Source organism: Pan troglodytes, chromosome 10, assembly GCF_028858775.2.
Source record: "Pan troglodytes isolate AG18354 chromosome 10, NHGRI_mPanTro3-v2.0_pri, whole genome shotgun sequence".
Classification (NCBI taxonomy): Eukaryota; Metazoa; Chordata; class Mammalia; order Primates; family Hominidae; genus Pan; species Pan troglodytes.
In genome coordinates, this window is record NC_072408.2 from 128,260,991 (window position 1) to 128,288,921 (window position 27,931).

The following is a 27,931-nucleotide window of genomic DNA, read 5'->3' on the forward strand; positions in this document are numbered from 1 at the left end:
CTCAGGCTGTCAAGAAAACAAATATTACCATTCATGAGGACACTGCATTTTAAACAATCAGGCTTACAAAAGAAAGTCACATTTTTATAAACCATGGAGTGAAGTGGATTCCTGAGTTAAATTCTGGGGTACAGTGGCTTCAAGTGTCTTTAGATTGAGTCAACAAGGGTCTGTGGATTTAAATTAACAGGAGACATGTATCTAGATGAGATCTTTCTCTTTTTTTTTTGAAATGCGGTCTCGCGGTCGCCAGGCTGGAGTATGATGGCGCAATCTCAGCTCACTGCAACCTCCATGTCCTGGGTTCAAGCGATTCTCCTGTCTCAGCCTCCTGAGTAGCTGGGACTACAGGCATGTACCACCACTCCTGGCTAATTTTTGTATTTTTAGTAGAGATGGGGTTTCACCATATTGTGGTCAGGCTGGTCTTGAACTCCTGACCTCAGGTGATCCCTCCCAAAGTGCTGGATCCACTCCACCTGGCCTTGTCTCATTTTAATTAAAACTGTTTTGCCATAGTAAAAATAAAAGGGACAAATAGAAAACTCAGCCATCAGCAAGAAAAGCCTTCTTCCACAGGGGCAACATCGTACATTGCTCTTATCAATCACTGAGGAAGGAGGTTGGTTACTTTCTCCATCTTCAGATTCACTAGAGCAGTTGTTTCTGTATGTGAATATGACATTGCCAGCAGGGTCCTGTCTTTAAAAAAAATTCCGTAATCTAAAATTACTTCTCACTGGTTTCTGCATCTGCCACTTGGGGAAGCCACCTCATGACCAAGTGTTTCCTACAGCCACCATGGCCCAAGGCTACCTGTACAGGATGCAGCCTCCTGCAGTTGCTCCCACTGTCTCCCAAATCTGGCGAACTTTTAGGCAATGGTAATGGCAAGTAGCCATGGAATTAATTCTGTGTGGTAAGAGGCACACAGACAGATGATGAGCAACTCTTCTCCTTAAAGAAGTCTGTGTCTAATTCCTACGCGTGGCCATTGTCAGAGCATAGCTCTTTCCCGTTACCTTTACTAGCCAGAAACAGCTTGCTTGCTTTCTGAAGAAAGAGAAATGACGCACCACAGGGTACATCAGATGAATCAGAAATTACATTGTTTGGACTTCAAAACAGTGTTTACTGACTCTGGGCTTAAACTTCTAGTCCACTCCTAGAACAGAAACCCTCAAAGTTCAAGAGTGGTTTTTTTTGTACAATTGTTTATACAAATTCAACAAAGGTAAAATCGCATCAGGGAAGGTCTAGGAAACACCACCTTACAACAATGGCACTTATAAATGCAGAACTTTACAACTAGGAAATAGCCATGTTACAAACCTAAATGAGAACTCAACTCACACTTCAGAGGAGAGAAGCAAAAGAAAGGCTATGTGGGAGCATTTATTCTACGTCTTGACTCACTGTATAAATTAGATCTATGTAAGTACAAGAGCTCATGCTGGAGCAGACCCTCCTGAGTGCAAAGGCTGAAGTCGAAATTTTAAAATTTGAGAAAAGTGAATTCTCTACAGAGGAAACTTGGCAGAGTATCTTACTTTGACTATAATTTACATTTATCCACAACATGCTCATGTAACTCTTGAGGTACAAAGCAGACTCTCAACTTCCAGTTAAACATGCTTTTAAGTGGAAGGTCTTAGCCTACTTTGTTAGATCTGGGCACATTTGTAGATGGGTTGTGTCGATGAAGTACACGTTAAATTCTCTCCTACCTTAAGGAAATCAGGAAAATTGGCAATCTCAAAACAATAAAAACACTGGTATGCATTCAAACCTTGCATAAATAACTTTTAAACAATTTGTACAAAAATAGTTCTGCATAATGTAAGATGTAACAAAACCAACCAAAAAAAAAAAGTGTCAAGACGGCAGCAGATGTGGTGTGTGGTCCACTTTATGTCAACACCCAAAACCTCGGTGTTGCAAGGAATGAAGTGTCCAAAACACCACTACCACTAATAGAAACTCCTAAGCTCATGCTTCAGTATGAGAATTTCTCCGAAGTCCACCCTCCTCTCCGACAGGAATGTCTTCTTGTAAAGGCCGCCTTAGAAATGGTCCAGAGAGCAGTGCAGTTACGATTTAGAAAGACCAAAGGAAAGTGTCGGCTCACTCATCCCCCAAACGGGTGGTTGAACAGCTTCTCCCTTGGAAAGACTTGCAAAATGGAATTGCGTTGTGGTCTGTTGTCCCACGTTCCAAATGGAAAATAAAAGCCCTCATTTTTGTAAAGTCTCTCCCCTCCCAGAGCCCGCCCCGTATTTACATACTTATCCTTGGACTAACTCAGTTTTTGCAGGAGTTTCTCTTCTACTTGCCCAAACTGGACACTCACAGACATCTCGGCTATGAACTGCTCACAGCCTTCCTTGGTGACTTGCTTGCAGTACCTCAGGTCAATATGACAGATGTTTCCACAGCGTTTGAAGAAGGACAGGCACTGATCAGTGACCTTATTGCAGTCTGCAGAGAAGAAATAGTAATGTGAGGTGTGAAGGCCAGGAGCCAGAAGCCCCCCCGCCGCCAGACCCAGGCACTCAGCAGTGGGGACAGGTCAGAGCTCTACATATTCCAGTCCCTGCTGTGCTGCACTAAATAAAATGTTATTTGCTTAAAATCTCTCTTCTTCAAACGGGGAAGGGTCTCACCCGCCAGGTATAAAGGTTAATATATGCCTCAAAAGCATTCAGATAACCACGTGAAAATAACTTCTAATTTACCACACAGCTGCCTCTATACGTGCGTATGCTCATGTAAGTAGTTCTATGTGCTTTCACAATGATAGGTTCACACACCATGTCAAGTAGCTTGCTTTTCTCATCTAATATGTTGTTGATGAGTACTGCTCTATGTCTATTACTGTGCATTTATTTGCCTCCTCCCTTCAGATAAATTCCCAGAGGGGCATTGCTGGGTCACAGAAAGAACATCCCTAAGGGCATCTTGGGATCATTTTTGCTTTTGCAGGCCGCAGTGCTTTGGAGCAATTCACAGCATGAAGGACAGCTGTTTGGCCCTAACTCCAGGACTGACCGTGTGCCAGCAGCCTAGACACCAGACCAACATGCCCTTCTAGCAAAAGCAGAATTCAGACTTCGTCACACCCTCATCTGCAGACACACCCTTTGTGCTTTTTTTTTTGAGACAGAGTCTCGCTTTTGTCACCCAGGCTGGAGTGCAATGGTGCAATCTTGGCTCACTGCAACTTCCGCCTCCCAGGTTTAAGTGATTCTCCTGCCTCAGCCTCCTGAGTAGCTGGAATTATAGGCATGTGCCACCATGCGCGACTTTTTTTTTTTTTTGTAGTAAGTAGAAACTGGGTTCCACCATGTTGTCCAGGCTGGCCTCAAACTCCTGACCTCATGTGATCCGCCCGCCTCAGCCTCCCAAAGTACTAGGATTACAGGCTTGAGCTACTGTGCCTGGCCTCAATGGTATTACATTTGTGACCTTTGCTAATCATCCTTAGTATCAACACTTTCATTTCTTTATTAAATTGAGTGGGAATAAAAATACGAAGGGCAAACCGCAATCATGCATACAACGTCTGTGCTATCTACATGTTGTCAAAATCCCTGCAAGCGAGGAGGTGGTGTAAAGTAGTAAAGTCAGAGCACCACATACGCCACCAAACTGACTTCCTTTATACAGCTAGTCCTTTCAGACAGCGGCCTCCACATCAGCACAGAATCTTCAAACAGATGCTCACCAATTCGTGAACCTGGAGCAGTGGTGCTGGAAAGCTGTCTACATACACATAGGCATTCACAAGTGAAGGCCCTGCTTTACATACACATAGGCATTCACAAGTGAAGGCCCTGCTTTTAGACTGAAGATGGGAAAACGAGATGCTTCAACAGATAACTCAGGTTTTCATGGGGTTTTTTTTCTTTTTTCTTTTTTTTTTTTTTTTGGAGATGATGGAGTTTTGCTCTTGTTGCCCAGGCTGGAATGCAGTGGCACGACCTCGGCTTACTGCAACCTCCCCTTCCCAGGTTCAAGCGATTCTGCCTCAGCCTCCCAAGTAGCTGGGATTACAGGCGCCGGCCACCACGCCCGGCTAATTTTTTTAATTTTTAGTAGAGATGGGGTTTCACCATGTTGGCCAGGCTGGTCTTGAACTCCTGAACTCAGGTGATCCATCCAGCTCAGCCTCCCAAAGTGCTGGGATTATAGGTGTGAGCCACCGTGCCCGGCAATAACTCAGTTTTTCAAAGGGTATCCCTTAATCTTCTAATTAATCCCTCAAGTAGTTCCCCCTCAAATGGCTGACCCTCTTTATAATCTTCCTGCAAAATCCAATGATGAAGGAAGTTGTAGAATGTTATCATACAATTCCTTCGGGAAACTCATGATCCCCAAAACTCAATACTTGATTCATTTTAAGTATAAAGAATAGGGATTTTACTAATATGTTTATTTTCATATACTTTTCATTTTTCATTATTTACTATGACATGTTGACCAGTTAGATTTGAACTCCTGGTCTCAAGTGATCCTCCCCACCCAGCCTCCCAGACCACTGGGATATAGGTGTTGGGCCTGTCTGACCAGGACGGTTTTCTTAGAGGATGTCCCACATTCACACTTGTCATCTTAAAGGTGTCATTTCGCTTGTTCCATCTCTCCTGTTTTTCCTATAAACTGCAGATATCCCAGAGGCTTGCTTAGATTCAGGCTAGACATTTTCAGCAAGAAATCACCCTCAGAATCTTCCATCTTGACCCTGTTCCCAGCTCCCTATCTGCCTTCCAGAGCACTGTCTAGCTCATCCCCAGAATGCGTCTCATTCCTTACTCAGATGCAGCTATGCTGTCCCCACTCCATCACCAGCTCAGGGATATTTTTCCCCTGTAATGTTTGCCTAGTTCCTGGCTAGAAGGGACTGACCCAAGTCCTGCCTCTCCCTTGACACCTTCAAGCACCAGAGCAGGCAGCTCCCATGCCAGAGAACTCTGCCATCTGGTTGGCACACTGCTGTGGCCTGTAGCTGTCAGACGGCTGAGGGGGCCTCAAGTGCATCCTGGCAGTTACCTGTCGGTGGTAAGGCAGCACTTGGTGTGAAGTGAGACCTGGAGGCCCAGCTGGCTCCTTTTCTGAGTTGTCTTTGGGTACTAATTTGGGCCCTCTTTGGAGGCTCATTCATGCCCAGCCAGCATTCTTCCTGGCTTGTGGTTCACATATTCCCCAAAACTGGAGCCCAAAGACCCTTCCAACAAAGAAGCTAGAAGGAAAAGACTTTCCTTTGGTCCCTCTGTGCGTTAGAGTTCACTGCAGCCTGGTTTCTCGGACCCTCCACAGGCAGGCTGACAGATGTTTCCTGCTGGCGCGTGGGGCCCGCCTGCCCGCCCGCCAGCCTGTGGAGGAACATCACTTTTGTTAGCATCCTCATCAGTTCTCCCTCCGCCTTTAAACATTTTAGATCTGGAATCTCACTACTTTGCCCAGGCTGGTCTAGGACACCTGGGCTCAAGTGATCCTCCCACCTCAGCTTCCTGAGTAGCTGGGACTATAGGTGTGTGCCACCATGCCTAGCTTCAGGAATAAATTTAACCAAGGAAGAACTTGTACTTTGAAGACTATAAAGCATTGCTGAAAAAAACTAAATTAGACATAAATAAATGGAAAGACTTAATACTATTAAGATGTCAGCACTACCCACAGCAATCTACAGATTCAATGAAATTGCTATAAAATCCTAGTAGTATTTTTTGCAGAAAAAGAAAAATCTATCCTAAAATTCATGTGAATGCATGGGGCTCCAAGTTGTCCAAACAATCCAAAAAAACAACAAAGTTGAAGAGCTAATCTGAAGCTGAGGTGGAAAACCACTTGAACCCAGGAGTATGATTCCAGCCTGAGCAACAGAGTGAGATCCCGTCTCCAAATAAAATAAAATACATAGGCCGGGCGCGACTGCTCATGCCTGTAAGACCAGCACTTGGGAGGCTGAGGTGGGTGGATCACTTGAGCCTAGGAGTTCAAGACCAGCCTGAGCAACCTAGCAAAAGCCTGTCTCTATAAAAAAACAAAAAACACCAAAATTAGCCAAACATGGTGCCTCTAGTCCCAACTACACAGGGGGCTGAGGTGGGAGGATCACTTACGCCTGGAAGGTGGAGCCTGCAGTGAGCCATGATCACCTCACTGCACTCCAGCCTGGATGACAGAGTAAGCCCCTGTCATTCATTCATTCATAAATAAAGCACGTTACAGGCATAAGGATAGACATATAGACCAATGGAATAGAATCAAGAGCTCGGCCAGGCGTGGTGACTCACGCCTATAATCCCAGCACTTTGGGAGGCCGAGGTGGGCGGATCACCTGAGGTCAGGAGTTCAAGACCAGCCTGGCCAACATGGCATGGTGGCACACACCTGTACTCCCAGCTACACAGGAGGCTGAGGCAGGAGAATCACTTGAACCCGGGAGGTGGAGGTTGCAGTGAGCCAAGATTGTGCCACTGCACTGCACTCCAGGCTGGGCAACAGAGCGAGACTCTCTATCAAAAAAAAAAAAAAAAAAAAAAAAAAGAATCAGGAGCCCAGAAACAAACCCTCAAATATATGGTGAAGTGATTTTTGAAAAGGGTGCTGCCAACAGCATTCAATGAAGTAATAAATAATCTTTTCAATAAATGTTGCTGGAAAAATTGAATTTCGACATGCAAAAGAATAAGCTGGACCTGGCTGTGCGCGATGGCTCATGCCTGTAATCCCAGCACTTTCGGAAGCCAAGGCGGGTGGATCACAAGGTCAGGAGTTCGAGACCAGCCTGGCCAATATGGTGAAACCTCATCTCTACTAAAAAATACAAAAATTAGCCAGGTGTGGTGGCACGTGCCTGTAGTCCCAGCTACTTGGGAGACTGAGGCATGAGAATCACGTGAACCCAGGAGGCGGAAGCTGCAGTGAGCTGACACTGCACCACTGCACTCAAACCTGGGCGACAGAGCAAGACTTTGTCTTGAAAAAAGAAAATGGGAAATTTTTCGTGACATTAGACTTTGCAAAGATTGATATGACACCAAAATCACAGCCAACAAAGGGAAAAAAAAAAAAAGGCCAGGTGCAGTGGCTCATGCCTGTAATTCTAACATTTTGGGAGGCTGGGGCAGGAGGACTACTTGAGCCCAGGGGTTTGAGACCAGTCTGGGCAACAGAGCGAGACCCTGTCTCTAAAACAGAAAAAAAGTCTGGAGATGGATGTTGGTGACAGTTGCGCAACATTGTGAATGTACTTAATGCCACTGAATTCTATGCCCAAAAATGGCTAAGGTGGTCCATTTTATATTATGTATTATTTTACTACAACATAATTATTTTTCTAATTTTGGAAGCTGGAGAAGAGGTAACAATTTAGGAGACCTGAGAAAGCTTAATTAACCCTAAAGTGGCTGAGGGGAAAGCAGAAAAGAATGATTATTCTATAGAACACCTCCAAGGTGTTTAGTTGTGATTTCTCAGAAATTCCTCTTGGATTGGAAGTGACATGTACATTGGAAGTGGGGCTAAAGATGGTGTTAGTAACAGAAGCACTGGTTGAAAATCTATTCAAGGAGCAGTAAGATGTCCAGATTCCTTCCCCAGCAGAAGACTGGGGTTTTAGTCTCTGATGGGCTGGGCTCCAGTGGGCACAGAAAGTAGGGGTGCCCACTCAAAAGTGGGGGCTAAGGGAAAATTTACCTGCTGACTGTTGAGAACCTCCTTCCCCCATCAAGCCCCATACTTGACCATACCAATGGCGGTCCACCCTACACCCTTAGGAGATCAAGGAGAGTCTTTCTGGCAATCCTGACCAGCTTAAGAGAAAGATGGAAAGATCTGATGTCCAGGTTTCACCAAAGAAACGACACACAGAGACCACCCTGTAAGTGTCGTCCATAGCAGACAAGCTCCAACCGCGTGCCCAGAGCTTCTGATCACCCTTGAGTGGAGGGACAAGCAAGCATCAGCATTCAAGCTGAGGAGGGCCTCTGCTGAAGGCCACTGACGGCATTTGAAGGAACAGTCAATGCAGAGAGAAGAAAATAAAACAATCATTCATATCCTCAGGTAGGAAAGTATCTGGCTCCAAGAAACAACTGGCCATTCCACAAAAAGTTCAGAGAATACAGCTTGAAAATTAAACATATAGGTTGAACAATATGAAAATGCCAACATTTGACTACTTTTGACTTATAAAAACAGCAGTTTCATATGGTTCAACTGCACAACAGCAGAAATTAAAAACTCAGTGTATAAGTTGTGGCCGGACGCGGTGGCTCACGCCTGTAATCCCAGCACTTTGGGAGGCCGAGGCGGGTGGATCACGAGGTCAGGAGATCGAAACCATCCTGGCTAACACGGTGAAACCCCGTCTCTACTAAAAATACAAAAAATTAGCCAGGCGTGGTGGCGGGCACCTGTAGTCCCAGCTACTCGGGAGGCTGAGGCGGGAGAATGGCGTGAACCTGGGAGGCGGAGCTTGTAGTGAGCTGAGATCGCGCCATTGCACTCCAGCCTGGGCGACAGAGTGAGACTCCATCTCAAAAAAAAAAAAAAAAAAAAAAAGTTGTATGATAAAGTAAGGGAAAACTCCCAGAAAATACAGCAAAAAGACACTGACATGGAAATGAGGAGGGAAGACAGGAATCAGAGGACTAGTCCAGAAAGAGGAAAACAGAAGGGGAGGAAGTTAAGAAAGAAGAAGTTTTTCTACAAGTGAAGAACACAGACGTCCAGACTGAAGGGCTTCTGTGAGTGTTCAGCATGGTAGGTGAAATGGACTCAAACCCAAGTTTGTCATCAAAAATTGCAGACAATTACAGACGACTTTCTATTAACTTACAAGGAGAGAAAATAGATTCACTGACAGATGAAGAATCAAATGGTTTTAGACCTTGCCTCTGGAAGGCAGAAGATGGTGGAGCAAAACCTCCCACTTACTGTAGCAACAGGCTCCCAGACTAGGGTTCTATACCCAGCAGAACTAGCAACTAAATGGGAAGGTATATAATAAAAACAAATTCAGACACACAGGGTCTAGAAAATGTCTCACCAAATGTGAGAGTAAACCAAGAAAGAAGATATGAGATCAAGGAAGGAGGGTACCTAGGCCAAGACAGAGACCAAAGGAGTCCAGGATGGCAGCGGTGGGGCGGGCAGTCCCAGAGGAGAAAACGGAAGGGGAGGAAAAGAAGTCAGGAGGCAGCTCTCGTACAAAAACTGGTCAAGAAACTGATGAGTTGGGGGTGGGGAGGGGGAGAGCATTCAATTCTGTTGTACCATTTGCATAGAAACTAAGCAAAATGAGGCAATTAATAAAAACATTGAGCAAGAAACAAAATGTACTCATAATACACTATTTGGCTCAACAGTGACCAACACTTAACATGGTCATAATAAGTGAAAGAATAGTGACAACCAAAAATTGGAAAAGATGGAGGGAGAAAAACGGGTGGGGAGTGGGAGGGAAGGATACAACAGTAATAAATCCTCATGTTATATAATAGCAAGCTAATAAATATATAATGTCCACATGGGAAAAAAAAAAAAGAAATTGCAGTATATGGGCTGCCAAAGCAAGCACTAGGCTTGCTATTTTGAAATAGCAGAGGTAAACACTGGAAGAAAGAATTCAAGAGTTTAAGGCGTTGTCTCAGGTAGTGAGGATGGGGTAAAGGGAAAGGCAGGGGACTGCCTTGAGCACCCAGTAAATTTTCCACGATGGAATTCGGCCAGAACAATAGCTAGAATTGCAACTTCCCTTGTCACGAGACCAGATCCTCCAACCAAGTTTAAGGATCTTGAGGCATGTCAACTGTCATCTATTTTGTGGCACAGACTTTTTTCCCATCTCTGGTGCTTGCATCAGGACAAGCTTATTTTTCCAGTAACTCAACTGGTTACACCGATGAGAGGGGAATTTTTTTTTTTTTTTAAGAAAATCTAGAAGAGTTTAGGTATAGAGATATGCCTTAGTATACTTCACAGCTCTTAACAAGAATGCAGGCCGGGTGTGGTGGCGCACGCCTGTAATCCCAGCACTTTGGGAGGCAGAGATGGGTGGATCACCTGAGGTGAGGAATTTGAGGCCAGCCTGGCCAACATGGTGAAACCTCATCTCTACTAAAAATACAAAACTTAGCCAGGCATGGTGGCAGGCACCTGTAATCACAGCTACTCGGGAGACTGAGGCAGAAGAATCACTTGAACCTGGGAGGCAGAGGCTGGAGTGAGCCGAGATCGCACCACTGCACTCCAGCCTGGGTGACAGAGCAAGGCTCCGTCTCAAAAAAAAAAAAAAAAAAAAAAAAAAAAAAAAGAATGCAGAGAGCTGTATGCACTGAGATAAAAAGATGACCTCAATTTATCATGCTGGAAAAACAAAATGCAAAAGATGATTTGCATGCACACACACAGCATGGCCCACACCGCAGGGGAGGGAATTTATACTGAGATCTCTGCTACGCATCCATAATAACTAAACCAGGATATAATGAAGAGATTTAATAAAATGCCAGCACTTAGAGTAAGACGACTCCCAGGCCCTCTCCAAAGGGCAGCTCCATCACCCATTCAAGCCTATGACCTGGCCCTTGAGCTGGAGAAGCCTCAATTCACTCTGGTTCTTTGCCTCCACGAGGTGGAACAATCCCTGCCACCAAAACTTCATGAGGAGAAGGAATGGCTTCCTAGGTCCCGAATGATCTCATCCCATCCAAAGCTCCCATGCCCCTGCTATGAGGCATGGTTGCCAGACAGTTTATCAGGCATAAATGTGGGATGCAGAGGAGAAAACAACGTGTACGTCACCACTGCGCTGTGTGAAAAATGTAATTTGATGAGATGGGGATGTCCTTAGTACTTGGTAATTTCTGAGGGTAAAAAAAAAAAAAAAAAAAAAACACCTGTAGTTTCTTTTTCTCTTTCTTTTTTTGCTCTCACGCAAACCCAACACCCCCCAATCCAGACCATCCTAAGCTACCAGACCAAAATCGGGTTAGTTGGGCGAAGAGCAGGCAGCATTGCTCTGTGTACCTCGCTGCATACTGGAGCCCCAAGTCCTTCAGAACCAACTGCCGCCCCAACGGCAAGTGCAGTGAGCGAAGATCCTGCACCACAGCGACAGACAGAGAACAATAATGGAACTCACTGTGGGTTTTTTTCTCTCCAACAACAGGCCCCTTGATAGCAGGGTCACAAGGGGTGCATGTAAGCAACGACAGCAAAGGCAGAAACCAAGCTCCCTCCTGCCCACCAGGGCCCTTGCCTCCCGGCCCCCACTGTCTCAACACCCTGGTTGTCAGGCACCGGCTCTTCTGCACCCCCTCGGGAAGCTGTCCCTTGTCCGTATTTTGGGTCAGGAACCACTGCTATGTGCTTGTGGCTGCTGCTAACTGGCACTATTTTGGGGTAGCAATTACTACAACTCCAACGGTAACTTTTTTTTTTTTTTGAGACAGTTTTGGTCTTGTCACATAGGCTGGAGTGCAGTGGCGCCATCTTGGCTCACGGCGACCTCCACCTTCCAGTTTCAAGCGATTCTCCTGCCTCAGCCTCCCGAGTAGCTGGGATTACAGGCGCCGGCCACCAACCCCCGGCTAATTTTTGTATTTTTTTGTAGAGACGGGGTTTCACCATGTTGGCCAGGCTAGTCTCGAACTCCTGTCCTTATGATCCACCTGCCTCGGCCTCCCAACGTGCTGGGATTACGGGCGTGAGCTACTGCACCCGGCCAACAGTAACTCTTTGTTTACTGTGTTTCCCCCCTGGACTGGGCTGTCTGTCTCAGTAAACGAGACACCTAGCACTGTGACCACATAGCTGTAGACACACGAATCGTTTTCCACAAATGTGAACCTCCTGGTTCTCCCACGGAGTGTTGGGCAGACCCGATGGGGGCCCCTGACTCACCAGACAGGTTGATCTCGGTTAAGGAGTCTCGGGTGGTGGTGCCAACAGCGGTGAGCAGGTTGATGGACTGGTCGGTGACGTGGTTACAGTAACTGAGGTGGAGCTTGGAGAGCAGGGGCATGTGGCGGATGATGAGCCGCAGGGAGGCATCTGTGATGTCCAGGCCTGCCAGGCGCAGCTCCACGATGTTCCGGAGCTTGCTCCGATTGTCCATCTGACCTGGTGGGGCAGGAAGGAGGGGGCAACCCGTCAATCTGACCGAGGAGGCCCGGTCATGCTGACATGACACTCTAAAAGGCCCACCAGCCAGAGAGAACACTCAGATTTCATTGAGTTATAAACTGCTTCCTCCCAAAATCATAATTCCAACAGTGAAAAATCAGACTCCACATCAAAACTTAGATTTTCAGATTCTCTTGAAAAACTAAAAGACCTAGAAACACTAAGCCCACATTCCACCCAGTAGTCATCAGCCAACCAGTGCAGAGGCTGCGCAGCATCTCCGATCCCCATGGCTTGGCGAGAAGCACGGACCTAGGCAGTCCAGCCCAGTCCAGGGGGAGGTGCCATCCTGGAAGCCCTTGCACAACCACACTGATCCCGATGGCAGCGGAGGCTTGAAACCAACGAGGGGCAAGTCAACAGAAAAGAAGTGAGATGCACGCAGAGCCCCATGAGCGAGTCAATAAGAAAGCAGTGAGACACACGCAGAGCCCCATGAGCGAGTCAACAGGAAAGCAGTGAGACGCACGCGGAGCCCCAGGAGCGAGTCTCGCGTGTGCACAGGAGCCCCTGCCTCCTCCCAGATCCCCTCTGTGCCTGAAGCAAACTGAGAACATGGCAGCAGAGACTCATCCCTATGTCCTTTGGGGAACAGCTGGGGTCTGAGGGTAAAAGCAGATCCAACAGCCTAGCTCGCTCACCCCACCCCCACAGAAACCCCCAGCCTGGCAACTCACCTGGCCTGTTGTCTGTGGGCGGGGACAGGAGATCCCGCATCTGGGCATCCTTTAGTCCCTCCACCCACTGGACATCCAGGGTCCGGAGCAGCGGACAACTGGAGCTGCAAAGGGCCGAGACCGCGATCCATGAGCAGCCTGACAGCACCAAGTCCCGGAGCCCTGGGGGGACATAGAAAAGGGTGAAGGTCAGGGGATGTGTCCCCAGCCCTCACTGCAGCAGACACACTCGGGGCCACTGGCCCAGGGCTCACCAGGCAGCCGGTTGATGAGCCAGCTCAGCTGCTTCTTGGAGATATTGGTCCAGCTGAGGTCGAGGGAGACGGGCTGTCGCCGGATGATGCCACTCAGCATCAGGGGTGTGATAGACTTGCAGTGGTTCAGGTCAATGCGGGTCCACAACCGCTTATCGCAGCACCTGGGGACCGGCCCCGTGGGGACACATCGTCAGAGGTGGGGCTCCTCTAGGGAGCCCACACACAGCTCTTAACTCTCCCCACCTAACAACCTCTGGGAGGCTCCTTAACTCAGCGCTCTGGACCCTTCTCTACGTAGCACCTATCCTGCCCCCACGCGGGCACCTCCCATCTGCTCTAACAGCCATGGCCTCCACTCTCCATCAAGTATGTATGTATGTATTAAGACGGAGTCTTGCTCTGTTCCCAGGCTGGTGTGTAGTGGTGCAATCTCTGCTCACCACAACCTCCGTCTCCCAGGTTCAAGCTATTCTCCTGCCTCAGCCTCCCGAGTAGCTGGGATTACAGGTGTGTGCCACCACACCCGGCTAATTTTTTTATTTTTAGTAGAAATGAGGTTTCACCTTGTTGGCCAGGCTGGTCTTGAACTCCTGACTTCAAGTGATCCGCCCGCAAAGTGCTAGGATTACAGGCATGAGCCACTGCGCCCGGCCTCCATCAAGTATTTACCATGGGCTTTACAACGCCCTCTACCGGCCGTTCCTCCAAACAACCCCATGAAGCTGGCGTCATGCCCGTTCATCCAAGAGGGTAAGGCAGAGCTAAGGCCAGAAAGCTGGTAAATATCGGCTGGACTGAAGTTGCAACTGGCAGCCTTGCTGGAAACCTGGACTAACTCTCCGAAGCCAAGGACTCCACGTGGTCCTCACTTCACCCTCCAGGAAGCTAAATCAGGGAATAAACGGGGTCACCTCCTCTGACAAGACCAGAGGGGCCGCTGTAGCCAGCTGGAACGCTTTGCGGAGCACAATGAAGCCATACTGGGGTTTGGAAGGAAAGAGCATCGCCAGCGACTCCACACACCACGGGCCATCCCTGGTGCCGCCTGAGCCTTAACCTAGAGCCCTACACAGGCCGCCGCTCACCAGCGGTTCCAGGTCCTGCAGACCCGCATGCACACACACAGGTCTTGGTGGCTGAGGTAGCTGAAGACGGCCATCCACACCTCCCTGTGCATGACGTGGGCTGCCCCATCGTCCAGGGGTAGCGAGTCAGGCGGGGGGCTGATGGGGGGTGGCCGGATCACATGGCGCTCCATCTGGATACACTTGGGCGGAGACACGGAGGGTGGGGGCCGGGAGATGACACGGGGCGGGCTGCGCAGGCTGGGCCCCAGCTGGTGCCGCAGCTCCCGGGGGGTGCCGTTGAGCCCCTTGCTGAAGCGGTGGGGACGCTCGCAGATGCCCGGGGGCCGCTTGGGCTCCTCGCCCTCGCTCTCGGGCTCCGACTTGATGGGCTGCTGGTTCTCGTTGGCCAGGCTGTTCTCCGTCCTCTGGATCTCGTGGTTGAGCTCCTTGCTCAGCTCCCTGCTCAGCTCCTTGTTGGGAAGCCGCCGCTTCCGGCGCATCTTCACCTTCTTCTTCTCCTCCGGGCCCTCGGCCCCTTCGGTGCTGGGTCCCGCGGTGGGGGAGCTGGAGCGGGAGTGGTCGCTCTCCCTGGTCTTGGGGGGCGCCTCGGGCAGTTCGTCCTCGGGTTCCTGCTTGAAGCGCCGGAGGGGCTTGTTGGCCAGCGCCATGCGGTCCTCGGCGTTCTTCCAGGACCGCCGCTGAGGGCGAGAGCGGAGACGCGTCAGCCTCTGGGGCTCAGGGCTGCACCCGCCCAAGGCCTCCCGCCCCACTGCCACGGGACTGTGGCCCAGGGAGCTGCGGTGCAGCTCTAACCGCTCAGGCCTGAGGCACAGGAGGGAGGGGAAGATGGTACCTTTTTCCTGAAAAGCTTATCTTCTTTGCCAGGTTTGAGCTGTCACGAAAAAGAAAGGACGCAGAGCTTGCTCCCCGGGCTCGTGGGATTTGGTCTCCTCGACACCCCACCCCACCACGAGTCCACAGTCTCCAGAGGAGGGGCTGGAGGGAGGCCTTCCCCACAAATGCCATCTCCACGTCTGACCGACAGACGGGCGAGCCCTGCCTGCAGCTTTCAAGGAAGAAGCTGGAAGTAGGAGTACAGTTGAACTGTTCCCACCCAACTGACCTCCCACCCCACAGACCCGGAGATGTGCAGCCGCCCATTCAAATCATCCTCGGCTCTGGGAGCCAGTTCTGGAGCACAGCCCTGTGGGAATCCCCGGCCCAGCAGGAATGGCTAGAGCTGGGAGAGACTCCTGGCGCCACCTTGTGGCTGGTGACAGCACGGCCCGTGGGTGGAGCAGGGCCACCAGGCTCCTCAGAGGTTCCCTGGACTCACAGCTTCCATCCCAACCAACAGAGGCTCTAGGCACAGACAGCTTCCCAGGCCCCAAGCCAGAACCACGAGCCAGAGATCTGGGGCCGAGACCTGGGAAGCCTCAGGAGAGGCAGCAGTGGGGTGGAGGACCAGCGGGGTGGGGTGGGGGACAGCCCAGGACTCGCCAGTCCCCGGGGCCTCAGGAGGGCATGCGTCGTGGGAGCACCTGCTGCTGGAAGTAAGTGAGACTGGATCTCCACCAGGGGCTGAGGCTGCTGCCTAGAGGGGGCCTCGGCGAGAGGTGAGAGGAGGAACCGGGGGACGTTTGAAGCGATGAGGCCTAAAGGGGGGGGGGGGTGGGAAGAGGAGTGACTCGCTGGTTTTCCCCTCCTTTCTTTGGGGCAGGGCTCTCAGCACTTAGGTGACCTGCTCAGGGCAGCAAGAGGCCGGGATTATCCCAAGCTCTACCTGCTGCCCACCCCCTGCCCCATCCCTCCAACCCAGCACCCGGGACCAGCCAGACCAACCCCTTTGCCTCCCAGCCCCTCCTGGTCCGTACCCGCTTGCGTCCACTCAGCTCCTGGGGCTTCTCGTATTTCCGCTTCTTCCTCAGGTGCACGTCATCAGACTTTCTGCGCAGGAGGCCGTCCGGCGGCACCTTCTTCGGGTGCTCATCCGACCTGCGCCGGGGCGCCTCCTCACACTCACTCCTCCGCTTGGCAGGTTCCTGCCCTTCCTTGTTGTCCCGGTTCATCTTCTGCTCCTTGAGCAGGGAGCCGGGCAGGTTGGAGGCGTACTTAAAGCCAGGGCCACGCTTTTGCTTGTAGGCCAAAAAGAGAGAAGGAACAGACCAACTGTATACCTTTGGACTTGCCCTTCCTCCTCCCCAGGCCGACGGCAACCCACCTGCCTGACACTCCTGGGACAGGCTGGTCCCGGCCAGGCCCAGGCCCGCCCCTCTCCCGACTGACCCTGGGACTTGGAGCCCGGCACTCACTTTCCCGGTCTTGCCGGCGTGGTTACACTTCGGACACTCCCAGCAGTTTGGAAGCTCGTCGTTGACCACACCCTCTGACTCCTTAATCTGCGGGGAACACCAGGACTCAGAAGAGGGACGGGCGGAGAAGACGGCCCACGGGCACAAGGCTCTGTGACGCCACGTCTTCCAGAAGCAGCAGCACCCCCTCCCCAACGTCACGTCTATCCCATTTCCAGCCAAAAGAAAACACAGCTGCAGAGGCTGGCAGAGACGGGCAGCTGTGGATCCAGGCCAGGGTTCAGAGGCTGAGCCCCTTTGCTTCTCTGGGACCCTGGGCAAGACACTCCGTCTCTGTGGGCTGGTGTCCTCGGCCATAAAAGTTAGTGTGCCCATCTCACTGGGGGGGTATGACCCAGGTAAAGCCACCAGTTCAGCGCCTGGCATGCAGAAAGGACTCTGCAGAGGACTCTACTGGGTGCTGGGGGAAGGAGTGTGGTGTGGGGCCTTGTTCTCCCAGAAGCCTGGAGCCACCTGGAGGCGCTCCCTCTGGCCCAGCTACAAACAAGCAGCCTGTGTTTGCCATCCGCTGAGTCTCTGGAAACCCTCTCTGGTTCTGACATCCTGGGAGGTGGGGGTGTGTTTATTCCTTTGATGACACTGGGTCTCTGAGGTACTCCAGGCCCTCCTTGCCCCGGGCTTATCCCTTGACACAGAGGATCACCCAGACTCAGGGGTCCTCCAGGAATTCACTGCACGACCTGCATCCCACCATCTCACCAGCATCTCCAGCAACCCTACCTGCCCCAGAGCGTCAGCACCACCTGTCCCCACTGGGCCACTCACCTTAAGGCATCCAGGGTGGATGATTTCATTGCAGATGGAGCACTCCATGAGCATGAGGTTAAACTTGCCTTCCTCCTCTTCCACCGTGTCTTCCTTCCCCGCCTCGCCACACACAAGGCACACGGCGGTGTGGGGCAGCACTGGCTGAGGAGCCAGGGAGAACAAGACAAGTCATCAGGGGTGGGGAGCACGGACCCCCAGGGGGGCCAGTTCAAGGGCAATGAGCTGCTCCCCTTAGGCCTGCCAGGAGACCCCCGGAAAGTGGCCCAGGCACATTCGCTCACTCATTCATTGAAATACGTATCAGGCTACTCCCTCCACATGCCAGATACTACTCTTAATTGCTGGGGATACAGCAAGGAACAAGACAGCTCAAAATCTCTGCCATCCAGAGCTTACATTTTAGTGGAGGGAGGCAGACAAAATGGACAGAGCATGTTAGAGACAGAGACATGGGGAAAAATTAGAGGGCTGGAGTGAGGGGCAGAAGGGGGGCTGATTTTAAATATGGAGGTCAGGGAAGGCCTCACATTCAGAAAAGCCCCAAAGGAGCAGGGGCGTGAGCGCAGCCCAGATCCATGCAGATGAGATGAAGCTGCATCTCACCAGTGGGTATTCAAGGCACAGACCATGGACTGCGGGCTCCCAAGACCTTTACAGAAAGGTTAGGAGGTCAGAACTGTCTTCAGAATAACAGACGTTATTTGCCTTTTGCACAGTATTGATATTTGTACTGGCGGGTGAAACTCCTGGCCCCTCAGCACCAGGCAAGGCAAGGCCCCCAGCTCACCAGCAGCCATGGAGTAACTCATGCCATATTAAAAAGATCACCAGGCCGGGCGCGGTGGCTCACGCCTGTAATCCCAGCATTTTGGGAGGCCAAGGCGGGCGGATCACAAGGTCAGGAGATCGAGACCATCCTGGCTAACACGGTGAAACCCCGTCTCTACTAAAAATACAAAAAGAAATTAGCCAGGCGTGGTGGCGGGTGCCTGTAGTCCCAGCTACTCGGGAGACTGAGGCAGGAGAATGGCGTGAACCCGGAAGACGGAGGTTGCAGTGAGCCGAGACCATGCCACTGCACTCCAGCCTGGGCGACAGAGCGAGACTCCGTCAAAAAAAAGATCACCAGTTTCATCTAAGAATATCTCTGATGAAACAGTAAAAATTACTTTATGAAAACCTTACCCTAGAGTACACATCCTTTTCATGTGCTTTGTGACAATAAGAAGTATGCATAAAGTGCCTCGGCACACAGGTGACGCGTACCAAAGGAAAAGCACTCGTGACTGAGCTGGGAGGTGAAATGGCCACTTTCTCCACAGATTATTTTTACTTGAAGGAATGACTGATAGAAACCCCCTGGACATTGGTGTATTTTTGTGAAGATCAAAGAAGTGAGCTTGTCATTTCCAGAAAAATAACTGACAGCATTTGTTGCAAATGACAAAATTCAAGTTTCTGAATGAAAATTAGACTTTTGTAAAACTTATATGAACCACCATAACCCGCACAGCTTCCCAATACTGAGAGACTTTTCCAATGAGATCAGTAACCATATTAACAAACGTGATTTCTAAAATAATATTATGTGCCAATATTTGGAAAATCTGCCTAACTCAGGGAGCCAATATTTTCCAGATGACCAATACATGGTGTTACAACATCATGCCTGAGCAAATGAGCTACTCAAAGGTCAAGACAGGCTAATGATTTTCAATGTAACAGTGTGAACAGCTCATTGATACAGTTTCAGACTCCACATTGCAACTAAACTTTAAAAAAAACTGTTGAGTTCTAGTTGAGTATCAGAGTACCCACAGTTATCGAAAAGGCTATTAAAATACTCCTCCCTTTTCCAAGTAGTATATATCTGTGTGAGGCGAAATTTTCCTCATACTCCCTCCAAAACAACATATCACAATAGACAAAACACAGAAGCAGATATGAAAATTCCAGGTCTTCTCTTTTTTTTTAAATTTTTTGAGATGGAGTCTTGCTCTGTCACCCAGGCTGGAGTGCAGTGGCACGGTCTCGACTCACTGCAACCTCTGCCTCCTGGGTTCAAGCGATTCTCCTGCCTCAGCCTCCCGAGTAGCACAGGTGCCCGCCACCACGCCCAGCTAATTTTTTATATTTGTAGTAGAGATGGGGGGTTTCACCATGTTGGTCAGGCTGGTCTCGGACTCCTGACCTCATGATCCACCCACATCGGCCTCCCAAAGTGCCAGGATTACAGGCGTAAACCACCGCACCCGGCAATTCCAAGTCCTTTCTAATGAATCAGACATAACAGAGATTTACAAAAATATAAAACAACGCCATTCTTCTTATTTTTCTTTTGGAAAATGTAATTATTTCTCATAAAAATATGTTATTTCTTTTTTCTTATTTATTTTTGAGACGGTGTCTTGCTCTGTTGCCCAGTCTGGAGTGCAGTGACATGATCTCGGCTCACTGCAACCTCTGTCTGCCTCCTGGGTTCAAGCGATTCTCCCACCTCAGCCTCCCGAGTAGCTGGGACTACAGGCGTGCTGGGTAATTTTTGTATTTTTAGTAGAGATGGGGTTTCACCATGTTGGCCAGGCTTGTCTCAAACTCGTGACCTCGAGTGATCCTCCCACCTTAGCCTCCCAAAGTGTTGTGATTGCAGGCATTAGCCACCACGCCCGGCCAAAATATGTTATTTCTATTAACACGTCATGGGTTTTCTTGTTATTTTAAGATAAATTTAAAATCTAAAAAAAAATTTCTTGGCCAGGAGTGATAGCACATGCCTGCAATCCCAGCACTTTGGGAGGCCAAGGCAGGCGGATTGCCTGGGCCCAGGAGTTTGAGACTAGCCTGGGCAACGTGGCAAAACCCTGTCTTTACAAAAAAATACAAAAATTAGTTGAGTGTAGTGGTGAATGCCTGTAGTCCCAGCTGCTCGGGAGACTGAGGTGGGAGGACTGCTTGAGCCCAGGAGGTAGAGGCTGCAGTGAGCCACGAGCACACCACTGCACTCCAGCCTGAGCGACACAGCAAGACTCTGTCTCAAAAAAAAAAAAAAAAAATCAGTTTTAATTTTTTTTTTTAGCTAAAGTCCTCTCACACCAAACTCAGTTTAAATTTCTAATATGGTCAATATTAATAAATATATAGCCTACATAAAAGAAAAGCTCTTTAGGGTCCTCATAATTTTTAAGAGCATGAAGGGGTCCCTGAGACCACGAAGTGTGAGAACTTGATGCACCCGGCTGTGAGCCCCCTGAGGCCAGGGCGGGTCAGCCTCATCCCGCCCAGTGCACCTGCAGACAGAGGAAGCACGCAGCCAACCTTTATTATGCTGCTCAGAGGAGCTTCAAGCAGGCTGGGATATACACGCCATTGGTAAGTGAAAAAGACTTGATTAAATGGCAAATGTTTGAATTCTAATAAACAGGACACAGAAGGCAAGGCAGTCATCGTTCCTTCCACAAATACCAAACACACATCTGCCACGGCCTGAAACAAGGTCCTGGGGGGCACAGGAGCGAGGGAGATGGCTGCTCCCCATGAGCTATTTGGGAAGACAAAGACATTAAGTCGCTGAAATCCAAAGAAAACATGGAAAAATCTTGTTCAAGAGTTCTCAGAAGCAGCAGAGGCTGATTTCTGGAGGACTTGGAGGACAGGGTGGAGAGAAGCCAAGTGGGCAAGGCCGCGGGGCCTCAAGGTGAATGAGGACAGAGCAGGCCGGGCCAAAGGGGACATCTGGGGACCAGACTGCAGCGGGGGGCACAGGGTGAAGCACGGCCCACACGGCAAGAAGAGGGTCTGTGGTGGGGTGGGGCAGATGGCAGAACTGGCTCTGAGCCAGGTGGCAGGATGGGAGGCGGTGCCAGAGGCAAATCTCCTGCAGGGGCTGGCAGGGGGCTTGGGGCGCATGTGGGGGCGCAGACTGCAGGACACCAGCATGACATCGGCATGACACTGGCAGGGACATGGTGGAGAGGGGAGGCTACGGAGGCAGCCCCAGCGACGGAGCAAAGGGAGGGTCCAGAAAAGGAAGATAGGTGGGGCTGCGTATGTCACAGGTGGGTAACACGTGAGAAGTGCCCTGGCAGAGCAGAAGGGCTGGGAGAAGAGTAAGAAGGACCCCAAGGGTCAGGCCAAGCCTGCATCTGCCATCAGTTCCAGAAGCCACGTCAAGCTGAAGAGAGTAGGAGACGTAGAAAAATGGGGTTTCCTTCAACCAGCATGCGCTGTGCCAGGCACCAGAGCTGCAAAGATAAGATGGCACCCGAGACAGGTTTCCTATAACTGGGCCCAGCACACGGGGGCTGGGAGATAATAATGCCAAAGAGAAAAAGACAGTCACGGGTTCATTGCTGGCAAACATTGGGTTTTAGGTGACACCGTTCTAAAAACCACCAGTTGCTATAGACAAGCTCTTTTAAATTCTATAGGATCCAATGGGTCACATGGACCCAGTCTCCAAAAAATGCACATCCATGCATGCACATAGACAAAAATGCATTTAATTTCAGGATGGCTCACAAATTCCCCGAAATCCATGGAAATGTCCTGGGGTTCGGGTACCAATTAAAAGCACAAGCAGTGAAACTGAACTTCTGCAGCAAAAGAAAGAACTGACAGAGTGAAAAGGCAATCTACAGGATGGAAGAAAATCCTTGCTAACCAGAGACCTGATAAGGGTTAATATCCAAAACATATCTAGAACTCCTCTAACTCAGCAACAAAAACCCCCAAAAGAAAGCCGATCTAGGCCAGATGCACTGTAATCCCAGCACTTTGGGAGGCCAAGGCGGGAGGGTGATCACCTGAGGTCAGGGGTTTGAGACCAGCCTAGACAATAGAGTGAAACCCTGCCTCTACCAAAAATACAAAAATTAGCTGGGTGTGGAGGTACGTGCCTGTAACTCCAGCTACTTGGGAGGTTGAGGCAGGATGATTTCTTGAACCCAGGAGGCAGAAGTTGCAGTGAGCCGAGACTGCACCACTGCACTCCAGCCTGGGCAAAAGAATGAGACTCTCTCAAAAAAAAAAAGAAAAGAAAAAAGAAAATCAGTTTAAAAACGGGCTAAGGACTCAGACATTTCTCCAAAGAAGACAGACAAACAGCCAATAAGCACTTGAGAAGATGCTCAACATCACTAAGAATTAGGGAAAAGTAAATCAAAACTACAGTGAGACGTCACCTCATACACATTAGGATGGCCACTAAAAACAAACTGAAAGCCCATAACATAACAGATGTTGGTGGGGACGTAGAGAAACAGGAAACTTCATCGGGTGCAGTGGCTCACGCCTGTAATCCCAGCACTTTGGGAGGCCGAGGCGGGTGGATCACGAGGTCAGGAGATCCAGACCATCCTAGCCAACATGGTGAAACCCCGTCTCTACTAAAAATGCAAAAAATTAGCCAGGCGTGGTGGCGGGCACTGGTAGTCCCAGCTACTCTGGAGGCTGAGGCAGGAAAAATGGCATGAACCCAGGAGGTGGAGCTTGCAGTGAGCCGAGATCGTGCCACTGCACTCCAGCCTGGGTGATAGAGCGAGACTCCATCTCAAAAAAAAAAAAGAGAGAGAAACAGGAACTTTCATGCACCCGTGGTGGGAATGTAAAACGGCACGGCCGCGGTGGCCAACAGTACAGAGGTTCCTCAAAAAGTTAAAAATAGAATCGTCATATGACCCAGCAAGCCCACTTCTGGGCATGGAGTTGACCCTTACACAGCACAGGATTGAACTGTGTGGGTCCGCTTGTATGCCGATTTTTTTTCAACAAAAGTTATACTGAGTGTGCCTGCGTCTCCTGCCCCCCCTTCTACCTCCTCCATCTCTTCTGCCTCTGCCACCTCTGAGACAGCAAGACCAACCCCTCCTCCTCTGCCTACACAATGTGAAGATGATGAGCATGAAGACCTTTATGATGCTCCACTTCCACTTAATGAATGATAAATATATTTTCCTTATGATCTTCTTAATATTTTCTTTTCTCTAGCTTATTTTATTGTGAGAATACAGTATATAATACATATAAAATATGTGTTAATGGACTGTTTTTGTTACTGGTAAGGCTTCTGGTCAACAATAGGGCTAACAGTAGTTACGTTTTAGGGGAGTCAAAAGTTACATGCAGATTCTCAGCTGCATAGAGGTCAGACGGTGCCCCAACCCTTGTGTTGTTCAAGGGTCAATTGTATATCCAGAAGAATTCAAAACATGATCTCAAAGAGATATCTGCACACCCATATTCACTGCAGCACTATTCACAACAGGCAAGAGGTGAAAGCAATCCATATGTCCATCAACAGATGAATGGATAAAGAAAAGTTGAGCCAGGCATGGTGGCTCACGCCTGTAATCCCAGCACTCTTGGAGGCCGAGGTGGGTAGATCACTTGAGGTCAGGAGTTCGAGACCAGCCTGGCCAACATGATGAAGCCCCGTCTGTACTAAAAATATAAAAATTAGCCAGATGTGGTGGCAGGTGCCTGTAATCCCAGCTACTCAGGAGACTGAGGCAGGAGAATCGCTTGAACCCAGGAGGCAGGGGTTGTTGTAAGCCAAGATTCCACTGCTGCACTCCAGCCTGGGCAACAGAGCAAGACTCCATCTCAGAAAAAAAAAAGAAAATTTGGTACAAATACACAATAGAGTATTAATCGGCCATAAAAAAAGGAAATTGTCATATGCTTCAACATGGATGAACCCTGAGGACATTATGCTCAGGGCTATAAACAAGCCAATCCAATCACAGAAAGCCAATTACTGCATAATTCCACTTCTATGAGGTCCCGAGAGGAGTCAAGCTCTTAGAAACTGAAAGTGGAATGGTGGTTGCCCGGGCTGAGGGAGGGGAAAGGGGAGTAGAGCTTCAGTAGGTATGGAGTTTCAGTTTTGCAAAATGAAAAAGTTCTAGGGATCAGCTTCCCAAAAACGTGCATATGGTAATACTACTGTACTGCATACTTAAAAATGATTAATGTATTTTTTTACCACAATTTCAAAAAACAAAACACAAGAAATATGCGTGGAAGGAGATGGCTGAGGTGTCTGGGCCTGCGGGGCATCGACAGCCAAGGAGGAAGGGCTCACCCTATGCCAGGCTGGGCCTGCAGATGAGCGCACCAGGGCCGAGGAATCCCGTCCCTCCAGCCGAGCCTGCTTTTCCACGGGGACTGGGAGATGACTCCTCCACAGGGAGGACCGCCGGCCCCCGGGGAGCAGCGCCCTGAGGAAGGCAGAGCATGTGGGTGTGTACAAGGGAATTCAAGGGCAAACCCCGCGACCTCGCCCCGTTGCGAAGTCCATGTCCACTGCCCTGTCTGGGGACGAGACCAGCGGCGCGGGGCCACTGCCGGAGCTGAGGCCAGGCGGTGTGGAGGGGCGGGCCGGGCTCTCCCGGGCGCGGCTCCTCAGTACCATAAATCACTCCTTGTTGGGGGCAGCCCCCTGAGATGGGGCGCTGACCTTCCACCCAGACTTCTGACTCTGAAGGCAGGGCCGGAAGGAAGGAAGGAAGGGCCCAGAACCGTCACCCAGAACCGTAATGTTGGCAACGGGGTCACAGACAGGACAGGCTGCCTGTCATCTTTAATGGCAGCAACTTCAAAGTACCTGAGCACCCTGGGAGGGAAGGAGCAGGAGGCCTGAGCCTGCGAAGCGGCCAGCGCCTTCCCGTCCACAGGAAGAGCTCTCGGGGAGTTCACAGCCCCGGCTTCTCTGTGTGCGGAGGGGCGGCCAGAGCGAGCAGCGGTCAGACACGCGGGCCAGCACGCAGGGGCCTGAATCGAGCGCAGGGCTGGGCGGGGGCCGCACTCACCGCGATGCACTGCCGCATGATGCAGCTCTGCTTCATGCGCCCGGGGCCCCCGAACTTCTTCATGTCCTTGCAGAAGTGGCACTCTCCGCACTCGGTCCGCAGGCAGGCCTCGCACTTGCGGCATCGCGTCCGGCGCCGCCGAGCTCCTGCCGTGGTCCGGTTGGCGGCCAACTTCACCGCGGAGGCCGGGCCCAGCTTCCCCTTGGGCCGACCCACAGCCCGGTTCTGCAGGGGAACAAACACGACTGGTCAGATGGGGAGACTGCAGGCACGGCCAGACCCCCAGAAAGGGTGTTAGGGAGCAAACTGTGTACCCCCAGAAAGACACGATGGGGGCTCTAAACCCCATTCCTCAGAGTGTGATCTTTATTTGGAGATGGGGGCTTTGCAGAGACCGTCAGGTTAAACGAGGTAATTCAGGTGAACGCTAATCCAGTATGACTGGTGTCCTTACGAAAGGGGAGCTTTTGGACACAGAGACAGACACGCACGTAGAGAACGTGTGTGAAGACACAGGCCTTCCACAGACTGGAGCCCTGTCTACAAGCCAAGAAGTGCCAAGGATGGCAGCACATACCAGGAGCTGGAGGCGCGGGGAAGGACCCTCCCCTAGAGCCCGCAGAGCCAGCCGGGCCCGCCAGCCCACACCTTGACTTCAGACTCCTGGCCTCCAGAACCGGGAGAGAAGAAAGGCCGGTTGTTTTAAGCCACCCGTTATGGCAGCTCTAGGAGAGGACGACAGAGGGCGCGTGCTTCTTGCCGCAGCACACAGCTCGAGACCTTCCATGGCTGCACCCACAGGCTCGGACCCTGCCCACCTTTCCCACCTCCGTCTGCTCCCCAAGGAAGACCGCAAGGGGCCACACAATCGGTCTCTGTTCCCCCAGCCCGGAAGGCCAACCCCACCCCCGCCCAAGCCACTTGGCTGATGCCCACTCATCCCGTCTGGTCAGTTTACAGGCTGCTTTCTTCTGGAAGCCCCTACTGCCCACCTGCACTGGGTTCAGGGCCCCTCTGGGGGATCCTGTTAGAGCGCTCATGATGGTAATCATCTGTTCCTTCCCTTTGAGACACAGGGAGGGCACAGGAGGGCACTCACCACAGGTGTCTTGTGCACCACTGCACCTCTCTACGAGCCAGCCTGGCATGCAGAATGCACTCAACAAACCGGAGCCACCCCAGGGAGGATGGGATAGTAACCTTTAGGTCCCTGACTACTCAGATCTTCCCTAGATGGGCTCCAAATGCTCCCTTCCCTGGGACTCACAGAAGAGAGAGACAGTAGGTGGACAGAGAGCTGGGCTAGTAGCTAAGCCAGGAAAATGGGACAGCCACAGCCCCTGCCCCCTGGTTCCCAGCCCCAGAGCTTCCTGCAGACCCAGGATCTACGGGGGAGCCCTAAGCTAGCTGCTGAGGACACTGTCCACAGAGGTCCCCTGTCCACCTGGGACCTGTAGTGGGAGGGACCAGGATGGGAGAGCTTTTCTTGTCTGTGGCATCTTTCTGGAGAGCCTGGGGTGGCTGAGAAATGGTGAAGTCCCTGTCAGGGAGACACGTGGTCACCCTGGAAACCAGCTGACCTAACGGCATCTAACGCCTAAAGCCCCTTTTCAGCTAACTGAACACCCTTTGGTCCAGAGTCCCACCCTCTTCATTTCAGTGACTTGTCATACTTGAATCCCCAAACAAAACCCCATACTTTTGGGAGCACACAGACCCAGAAGAGCTGTTACTATTCATACACTCCAATGGAGAAGAAGGTCCACATCACAGGAACCCCCTCTCACAACACACACAACTCCCTGCACCCTAGGGGCTTCCTAGAAACTTCCAACTGCATAGGAAGAAAAACAGCCCCCCTTTCTCCTCGAATACAGCCTGGCCACCATCAACTTTCTTCTCCAGTGCAGTGGTCCCTGTAGAAAGCCCGCAGCCTCACGTGCCACCCACTTTGCTGTCAACACCTAAGCAGACCCCTCCCTCCGATTCACCTTCCCGCAGCATTCAAGGAGCTTCCAGGCCCCCATCAGCCCGAGTGGCCCCTCAGGAAGCACTGGAGCTCTGGGCCTCTACCCTGCTCAATCTGCTGTGAACCCCAAAGAGGAAAGGGAGGTGCTCCCCGGCTCTACCACCCTCATCTCCCACTGGTCTTCCCCAGCTGCTCAGGACCCTCAGTCATGCCTGCCCTCTGCTCTGGGGCAGCCCAGCAGAAGGCCTTGTCACAGGGAGGGCAAGCCCTGGACTGCAGGGCCACCCACAGGCAAGCTGGCCACCACCAGTCACCTGGGTAAAGGGACCATCCAAAGCAGCAAAGGGCGCCAGGAATGGTGGCTCACGCCTATAAGCCCAGCACGCTGGGAGGCTGAGGTGGCAGGATCACTTGAGGTCAGGAGTTCAACATCAGCCTGGGCAACATAGTGAGACCTACAAAAAATTTTTAAAATTAGCCAGGTGTGGTGGTGTGCACCTGCAGACCCAGCTACTCAGGAGGCTGAGGTGGGAGGATTGCTTGAGCCCAGGAGTTTGAGGTGGCAGTGAGCTGTGATCATCCACTGTACTCCAGCCTAGGAGACAGAGCAAGACCCTGTCTCAAAAAACAAAAAAGGAAGAAATCCATCCTTACAATGAGGGCCGGATGCCCCCAACATACTCGCATAGTCCCACTGCGATTAGCACCTTTCGGGGGCCAAGTCCACCACACACTATACACGTCCATCCGAGTCAGGTCTGGCTGCCCACATGAGAAGTAAAACGAGATCAGTTTTCAGAGCTTCCTGGATTTGAGAA

General features: G+C 50.8%; 1 protein-coding gene across 32 annotated transcripts in view; it reads right to left on the reverse strand.

Annotated features, from left to right (window-relative positions):
* Positions 1 to 1,111: 1,111 nt before the first annotated feature.
* Positions 1,112 to 27,931, reverse strand: part of KDM2B (lysine demethylase 2B) — a 154,654-nt gene continuing 127,834 nt past the window's right edge. For 11 of the 32 annotated variants that reach the window (XM_063785129.1, XM_063785126.1, XM_063785119.1 and 8 more), the window contains 11 exons: positions 25,145 to 25,369; positions 17,334 to 17,477; positions 16,508 to 16,595; positions 16,071 to 16,339; positions 15,738 to 15,851; positions 15,050 to 15,088; positions 14,215 to 14,894; positions 13,127 to 13,290; positions 12,873 to 13,034; positions 11,914 to 12,132; positions 2,162 to 2,478 (listed from right to left, as the gene is read on the reverse strand). In XM_063785129.1, coding sequence (XP_063641199.1) covers positions 2,297 to 2,478; positions 11,914 to 12,132; positions 12,873 to 13,034; positions 13,127 to 13,290; positions 14,215 to 14,894; positions 15,050 to 15,088; positions 15,738 to 15,851; positions 16,071 to 16,339; positions 16,508 to 16,595; positions 17,334 to 17,477; positions 25,145 to 25,369 — 2,286 coding nt within the window. In that variant the 3' untranslated portion in view covers positions 2,162 to 2,296. Of the gene's footprint in view, positions 2,479 to 11,913; positions 12,133 to 12,872; positions 13,035 to 13,126; positions 13,291 to 14,214; positions 14,895 to 15,049; positions 15,089 to 15,737; positions 15,852 to 16,070; positions 16,340 to 16,507; positions 16,596 to 17,333; positions 17,478 to 25,144; positions 25,370 to 27,931 lie in introns of all 32 variants that reach the window. The other 21 variants (XM_063785127.1, XM_063785122.1, XM_063785121.1 and 18 more) reach the window with 7 other exon arrangements.